This window comes from Prionailurus viverrinus, chromosome B3 (assembly GCF_022837055.1).
Source record: "Prionailurus viverrinus isolate Anna chromosome B3, UM_Priviv_1.0, whole genome shotgun sequence".
Taxonomy (NCBI): domain Eukaryota; kingdom Metazoa; phylum Chordata; class Mammalia; order Carnivora; family Felidae; genus Prionailurus; species Prionailurus viverrinus.
Window position 1 is genome coordinate 65,798,985 of NC_062566.1, and position 8,911 is coordinate 65,807,895.

The 8,911-nt window shown below is 34.2% G+C and overlaps 1 protein-coding gene across 1 annotated transcript; it reads left to right on the forward strand.

Moving 5' to 3' along the window:
* The first annotated feature begins 5,844 nt into the window (after positions 1-5,844).
* On the forward strand, positions 5,845-6,783 carry LOC125167959 (olfactory receptor 4F6-like). Its single transcript, XM_047862903.1, has one exon. The coding sequence runs from the start codon at positions 5,845-5,847 to the stop codon at positions 6,781-6,783; it is 939 nt and encodes a 312-aa protein (XP_047718859.1).
* Positions 6,784-8,911: the final 2,128 nt, after the last annotated feature.

Here is an 8,911-nt window from a genome sequence, read left to right on the forward strand (position 1 = left end):
TTAGATAGAGTTGATTATAGGTCCTTTGAGATGTCATATCCACTGCTATTCAGTTCTGTAATTACCCCATTATTCTTTGCTTAATCTTTATGTATTTTATCTCAGTTATTGGCTATAAAACTCTACATCCATTGCCCTTGTGGTGGGTCCTCTTAGTAGGACCTCTGTAGTGTTTCCTTTTGGCTACAGTAACCCTCAGGATTCCTATTACTGCCTGGCCTGACTCCTCTGAAGTCTATTCTTGGCTATAGTGGGAGCATGGTGCTCCCACTTTCTTATGCTGCTTTCCTGCTGAGGAAGCACAGACTTGTGACATGCAGGAGCCTGGGTGATGTGGGGTAGTAAAAGGGAAGAATGATGACATAAGAAAGAATGGTTGTTAGTAGTGTGGGGCTGGGGGGAAAATTGGTGGTGGCAGTGCATTGGGGGAACCACGTTATTTAATTCAGACATGAAATAAGCATCCATAATTTAGTTTGGTTGCTTAATGGTAGTTTAGAAAATTATGTAAGAAACAAATTAGTTAATATATTAGATTGAAATTTATAACATTAAAATTTAATCATCTTTGGACCTACAGAAAGAACAATTCCATATGCTTCAAACTAATAAATACACAGAAGTCCAGAGAGTAACAATTTATTGATAAGCATAGAAGATAAGAATTTCTATTTTTTTTCCTGGACATATAAGTTTAAAAAATCGATTTCCTATTCATTTGTTTCTCTCAGATCTAGGGTTAGGGTTAGGGTATGTGCCTAATATCCTGCTGTTCAGAGACCTCTCCCAAGGTTATGGATTAGGGGTTAGGATTTCCTATTCATCCTATTTGATAACCATTTCTTTTTATTCAATGAAAATTATTCATATATTTTCATGTTACTGACTTTTATTTAATTATACATGTTTGAATGGCTCCTCAGGTGAAATTATCATTAATAATTTAATTCTCTATTGTAGACATTTAGGTTATTTCTAATATTTTTTAATAAGTATGGTTCTAATATATATGTAGCCCTATAGCTTATTTTTTAACTAATCTATTGTAGCATTAAGCAAATTTTCTTCAAGTGAGATTCTTGGTCATAAATGAAGGATAATTGAAACTTTTTGGTGTGTATTATTATTGTCATGTCAAAGAATTCTGGTTTATTTTTTATTCAAGTATAGTTCACATATAATGTTATACTTGCTTCAGGTGTAGAGTATAGTAATTCACCAATTCTATACATTTCACAGCACTCACCATGATAAGTGTAGTTACTGTCTGTCACCGAACAATATTATTACAGTATTATTGCCTATATTCTCTAGTGACCTACTTATTTTATAATAGGAAGAGTACCTCTTTGTTTTAAAATTTGTAAATGTTTATTTAGTTTTGAGAGGGAGAGACAGAGCATGAGCAGGGCAGGGCCAGAGAGAGAGGGAGACACAGAATGTGAAGCAGGTTCCAGGCTCCAAGCTGTCAGCACAGAGCCCAACATAGGGCTTGAACCCATGAGCTGTGAGATCATGACCTAAGCTGAAGTTGGACACTTAACTGACTGAGCCACCCAGGTACCCCAGGAAGAGTATCTCTTAATACCCTTCACCTACTTTGCCCATTCTGACACCCCCATCAGTTTCTTCTCTATATTTATGAGTGTGTTCCTGTATTTTTTGTTATTGTTTGCCTTGCTTTTTGGATTTCATATATAAGCGAAATAATTTGGTATTCACTTAACATTCTCTAGGTCTACCAAAGTTATCGCAAAAGGAAAGATCTCATTCCCTATTTTGTCTGGGTAATATTCCATGTGTGTATGTGTGTGTGTGTGTGTGTGTGTGTGTATAATATATATTAACATATATATATATATATTTATTAGTATTAGGTTGCTTCCATATCTTGTAAATAATACTGCAATAAACTTAGGAATGCAGATATCTTTTTGAATAGATGGTTTTGTTTTCTTTGGGTAAATTGCAGTACTGGAATTGTTGGATTATCTAGTATTTCTGTTTTTAATCTTTTGAGGAAACCCCATACTGTTTTCCACAGTGGGTATGCCAATTTACACTCTCACCAATAATACATAGGGAGGGTTCTTTTTTCTCCGCATCCTTGCCCAAACTTGTTATTTCTTGTTGTTTTGATTCTAGCTATTCCAACAGGTGTGAGTTGATATCTCTAATTTTGATTTGCACTTCCCTGACGATTAGTGAGTGAGCATCTTTTTACTTGTCTTTTGGTCATTTGTAGGTCTTTTTTTGAAAAATGTCTATTTGGGTACTTTGGTGATTTTTTAAAATTATTTGTTTTTTTGGTATGAGTTTTATAAGTTCTTTGATATTTTTTGATATTAACCGCTTGTCAGATATATTATTTACAGATATCTTCTCCCATTCATAGGTTGCCTTTTTTGTTTTGTTGATGGTTTCCTTCATTGTGCCAAAGCTTTTTAGATTGATGTAGTCCCAATAGTTCATTTTTGCTCTTATTTCCCTTGCCTGAGGAGACATATCCATATGCATGTTGCTAAGGCCAATGTCCAAGAGATTACTGCCTATCTTTTATTTTAGGAATTTTATAGTTTCAGGTCTCACATTTAGGTCTTTAATGCATTTTGGGTTTATTTTTATGTATAGTGTAAGAAAATGGTCCAGTTTCATTCTTTTGTACGTACATGTCCAGTTTTCCCAACACCACTTATCGAAAAGATTGCCTTTTCCTTATTACCTCCTTTGTCAGAGATAAATTGATCATATAATTATGGGGTTATTTCTGGGCTCTTTATTATGTTCCATTGACCTAACATGCCTATTTTTGTTCCAGTTCCATAATATTTGATTATAAATGATAGCTTTGTAGGATATCTTGAAATCAAGGCTTGTGATAATTCCAACTTTGTCCTTTTCTCTAGATTGTTTTGGCTATTTGGAGTCTTTTGTGTTCCATACAAAGATTAGGTTTATTGGTTTTAGATCTGTGAAAAATGCTATTTGTATTTTGATAGCCATTGCCTGAAATCTGTAGGTTCCTTTGGGTAGTATGGACATTTTAGTGATATTAATTCTTCCAGTGCATGAGCATGGTATATCTTTCCATTTCTGCATGTTGTTTTCAATATCTTTCTTCAATGTCTTATAGTTTTCAGAGCACACCTCTTTTATCTTCTTTGTTAAATTTATTCTTAGATATTTTTTTCTTTTGGGTGCAATTGTAACTGGTGTTTGTGTGTTAATTTCCCTTTGTTACTTCATTATTAGTGTATACAAATGCAACAGATTTCTGTATATTAATTTTGTTTCCTGTTACCTTACTGAATTGATTTACCAGTTCTAGTAGGTTTTTTTTTTTGAGTCTTGAGGATTGCTAATGTAAAGTATTATGTTATCTGCAAATAGTGACAGTTTTACTTCCTTCTTATCAATTTGGATGTCTTTAATTTTGTTGTTATTGTTATTGTTGTCTGATTGCTGTGGCCATGACTTCCAGTGCTATGTTGAATAAAGGTAGCACTAAGGGACATCCTTGTCTTGGTCCTGTTGCTAGAGGAAAAGCTCTCAGTTTTGTTTTGTTTTTTTTTTATCATGGAATATGATGTTAGCTGTGTGTTTGTCATATGTGGCTTCTATTATGTTGAGGTATATTCTATCTAAACCCACATTGTTGAGAGTTTTTATCAGGAACAGTTGTTTAATTTTGTCAAATGCTTTTTCTGTATGTTTTTATATGATTATATAGTTTTAATTCATTTTGTTAGTATGATGTTGATTTACTTGTGAATAGGGAACCATCCTTGCTTCTGTGGCATAAATCCCACTTGATTGTGGTGAATGATCCCTTAAATATATTGTTGAACTCAGTTTGCTAATATTTTATTGAGTATTTTTGCATGTCTATTCATAAGGAATATTGGCCTATAGTTTTTCTTTTTAGTAGTGTCTTTGGTTTTGATATTGGGGTAATGCTGGCCTAATAGAATGAATTTGGAAACTTTCCTTCCTCTTGTATTTTTTGAAATAGTTTGAAAGAAATTGGGAATAAATCTTTAATTGTTTGATAGAATTCACCTGTAAATCCTGGTCCTGGACGTTTGTTTGTTGAGAGTCCCCCCCGCCGCCCCAACTCAATTTCATTACTAGTAATTTCTCTATTCAGATTTTCTATTTCTTCCTGATTCCATTTTGAAAGGTTGTATGTTTCTAGGAATTTATCCATTTCTTCTAGCTTGTCTAATTTGTTGGCCTTTTTGTATCTATTTTGAACGTATCTTCTGGAGAATTGTATTAGTTTGTACTACCATTATCAGTGTATGAGTGTGTCTGATTCCTCACAGCCTCATCCATGACAATCATCATTTTTTTTAAACTTAGACAATTTGTTAGAACTAAATAGCACTCTAGTGTAATCCTAGTTACATTTATCTGATTAAAGAGTGTTTTATTTTTCATGATTATGATTAATAGGCATTTTGCTTTTGTCAATAGTCTTCATATGTTCTACTCATTTTAAAATTGATATATTACATTTTTGAAATGTATTAGGAAGAGGTAATTTCATATTATAAATATTAATCATCTGGGAGTGCCTGGGTAGCTCAGTCAGTTGAGTGTCTGAGTCTTGATTTCAGCTCAGGTCATGATCCCAGGCTAGCGGGACTGGGTCCTGTGTTGGGCTCTGTACTGAGTGTGGAGCCTCCTTAAGATTCTCTGTGTCTCCCTCTACCCCTTACCCTGCTCGCATGCACATACTCTCTCTCTAAACAAACAAACAAACAAATCTATTTTCCACAGTGTTTTTACTTTTATTTTTATAGCACTTTTATCTTCATGTAAAAATACCTATGTGTATATCTATATATACTGTCCTTCTATATCTGTGTATATCGACATATAATGTGATTTTGATTTCAATGTCTTGGTTACTGTCAACTATTTCCTCCTTGTTTTGTTAATGAAGGGTGTTAAGAATGAATTTTCCATCTTAATGTTTGTTTTTAGTATTTATATATTTCTTGTGTTTTTTTCTTAACATTTAAGTATTCATTAAAAATTTCCTTATGTTTATGTTAAAAGGCAAAGATCTCCATTTATCCAAGTTTCATCTGCTGTTCCAATCTTGTTAGTTGAATACTTCACCCTGTCCACACTGATATGATTCTTCAGTAGTCTCACTAAGTTTACTTTAGGCCTTTCATTCAATTCCTTACATTGAAGCCTTGTGACTGTTTGACAGCAGAAATATATTGAGCTACTCCTTAAAATCCCTAGTAATTCTCTATTGCTCATAGGATATAAAGCAAAGTTCAATTTATGAATACAAACTTTCATTCTATCTGGCCTGTTACTCCAGCCTGATCTCAATTGTTTATCCCTTTGCCCTGCTAACCTTCCTGTTTCATGATCTTTGCACTTGGCATTTCCATAATGTGGGCTCTACTTTTCAGTAGTAACTCCCTGTTAAGCAGAATCTGATCAATCACCACTGGGATGAGCCACATTGTTCTTATGGTACTCTGTTCTTTAAAGGAAAAGAGGGTTCTATCTGTCTCCAAAGCTATTTAATGTCTAGATCCACCATTAGCCTGTAAGCCTCCTAAAGTCAGGGTCAGGGTTTTACCTCAAAACTGGACATATGGTAGCCTTCAATAGGAATATTAGTTATACTATGTGTGTATATTAGCTGAACAGATAAATTAACATGATATTTTAAAAACACCTGTTGGCTGTTACTAAAGATTTCTTCTTAAAACCAGATTTAATGAAAGCTTAAATCTGTTTTAAAATAATAATTTTTGGTAAATTCCTTTTTTATTGTTTTGTTTTTGCTCTTTTAGGTATCACCAGGTAAAGCCAATGTTTGAAACAAATTATTCTGAAGTGTCTCAATTTGTGTTGCTGGGACTTTCTACCTATAGACCAGTGCAGCATTTCCTCCTTGCTTTCTCTACCGTGTTTTATGTAACAATTGTTTTGGGAAACCTTTTTGTTGTATTTACAGTGACTTTTGACCCATATTTACATTCCCCCATGTACTTCCTTTTAGCCAATCTCTCATTTATTGATTTGTGCCTTTCTACCATAACAGTTCCTAAGATGATTCATAACCTATGTTCTGGGCACAAAACCATATCCTTTCAGGGCTGTGTCATCCAAATATTTGCCCTTCATGTCCTGGGTGGATCTGAGATGGTCCTGCTCATCGCCATGGCCTTGGACAGATATGTGGCCATATGCAAGCCCCTCCACTACCTGACTATCATGAGCCCACAGATGTGCATTTTGCTTCTGTCCGGTGCTTGGGTTATTGGCCTCATTCATGCAGTGGTCCAGGTAGCTTTTGTTGTCCATTTGCCTTTTTGTGGTCCTAATGAGATAGATAGCTTTTACTGTGACCTTCCTTGGTTTATCAAACTTGCCTGCACAGACACCTACAGAATGGAATTCATGGTTACTGCCAACAGTGGGTTCATTTCCATGGGCACCTTCTTCTTATTGCTCATCTCCTATATCTTCATCCTGGTCATTGTATGGAAACGTTCCTCAGGTGGTTTGTCTAAAGCCTTTTCTACTCTGTCAGCTCACATCACTGTGGTGGTTTTGTTCTTTGGACCATGCATCTTTATTTATGTGTGGCCATTTCCCACAGTGCCAGTGGATAAGTTTCTTGCCATTTTGGACTTTATGATCACACCCATTCTGAATCCCATTATCTACACATTGAGGAACAAGGACATGAAGATGGCAATGAAAAGACTGAGTAGTCAATTCCTGAGTGTGAGAATGATCCCCTAAATAACTCATGGGAAAACAAGTGGTGCCTTCAGCAAGCAATACTGTATGTATAAGTGTTGAAGGGTTATATACTATCTTAAGACAATTTATTTTTCAGTAGAACAAAAATCTCAGATAGTTTATTCCATGTTAATGGTCAGTGGTGTGATTATATGCATATTTATTTATCTAAGACCATTTTGCCTATTTTAAAATTTTAAAATACTGAAAACCTGCATTTTGTGTGGCTCATGAATTTGAAGTCACTGTGCTGTATTTGCAGAGCAATGGTGTAAACAAAGTTTTCTGTGTTACTGGATTGGAATATATTCTCATGTAGACAGAATGATTGATTCTTACACCTTTTTGTTGGGGGGGGTGAACAAAGCATTTAAGTTGGTTCAGGTGTGCTGCTACTTTTTCCTTTTCTTTGTTACTTATGTTAACAGATATACTCCATTACATGAATATAATTTCTGTCATAGATTATATATTGTCTGATATTCACATAAGCAGAAAACAACAAAGTGGGCAAACAACAACAACAACAAAAAAAAACAGTCAAACAGTTCTTAGTATTTGCGATCATATTAAGATCTAGTTTCCAAGTGGGCAAAGTTATAACTTCTTCCTCTCAACTCTGCTTTTAACTATTCCCTTTAAATGTGTACTGGTGTTAGAAAGATGTGAATTAAGAAATAACATACATTAAAGAGAATAGAACTAGGATGGGGTTTAGAAAATGTTAAAGACAAGGAACTCCTATGTAGTATTGCCACGTATCTTTATGTAGCATGGATATAATGCAATACTGAATACCACTCCATGCTCAAGCATTAAGCCTGTGCTGTTTAGACTTATAGGCCTGACAGTTCACCACCCCACGAAGCAAAACGATGCCTTTTGAAAATGCTTACGTGTTGAAATTTTATTGTTTCATTTTGTTTTTAAAGTTTATTTATTTTGAAAGAGAGAGAAGGAGGAGCAGAGAGGGAGGGAGAGACAGAATCCCAAGCAGGCTCTGCATTGTTAGCACAGAGCCTGATCCTGCAGATAATGAGATCCTGACCTTAGTGGAAATCAAGAGTGGGATGCTTAATTGACTGAGCCACCCAGGCACCCCTGACATTTTATACTGATATTGAGATGGAATTTGCTTCCTTATGTATTTCATATTGTATTTCTTATTTGTAACCTAGAATTGTGCCTAATGAAATATCTTCCATAATGTCTCCTCCTTTTATGTCTGAAAATAAAAATGGCAATATAATATCTTCTACTGTTAAGATAAACATTCCTTCTGAGGCTACACATCTTAAGTCTTTTTAAGCAAAATTCCTCATTTAGAAATTTTCACGAGGGGTATGTATGTATGTATGTATGTATGTATTTATGAGGCAGCCTGAAATGTCAACTTAATTTTCTGTTAAAATTTATTTCTTTTGGAATCTGGGCATAAGCTGATACTGATTCTAGCCACAAAACAGAGAAAAATTTTATGATAATATTCTATCATAAATGAAATGTCATTAAACCTGTAACACAAGATATATAAGAACATTTGGATCAGAAATTCAAAATGTCTAACTGAAAATGAATAATTTGGAAATAAAAAGTAAGAGCCAACTTATACTCAGAACAAAATTTGAACAAGACAAAATCATTTCAGAAATGAGAAATAAACTACTAGGTACTCAAAAGAGACCAGAATGGCCAAAATTACAATGAAGGATACAGGAAACAAAGATGAAAAGAACCAAGAAAATAAAACCCAGTTAAAGACAAAAGTAAAAAATTTTCAGAGAGAAAGTTGTATGGAAGTAGGCAAATGATATTCAATATTTGTATAATTTGAAAATGAGACAATATAATAGAATTAACATTTCATAACTGTTATTAATGTGTCAGAAATAAAAGACCGGAATCTGTATAATGAAATACCTTATAGTCATGTTGGGAAATCTGATCCAAGATGGTCAATTTCAAGATGTATACTAATAAAATTATTGCTATTTAAAGTATTGTATCTTCTGAGCCTCCTTTCAAAGTAACTGAAGTAACCTAAATAGGGCAGAAAATCAGGTTGGCGGCAATGTATAGTTGCCCTTAAGGTATAGTTAGTCCATCCTTCAAATCTATCAGTAGTAAA

Excerpts from the sequence above, each read along its gene's own strand:
- LOC125167959 (XM_047862903.1), top strand. The coding sequence starts at position 5,845 with ATGTTTGAAACAAATTATTCTGAAGTGTCTCAATTTGTGTTGCTGGGA.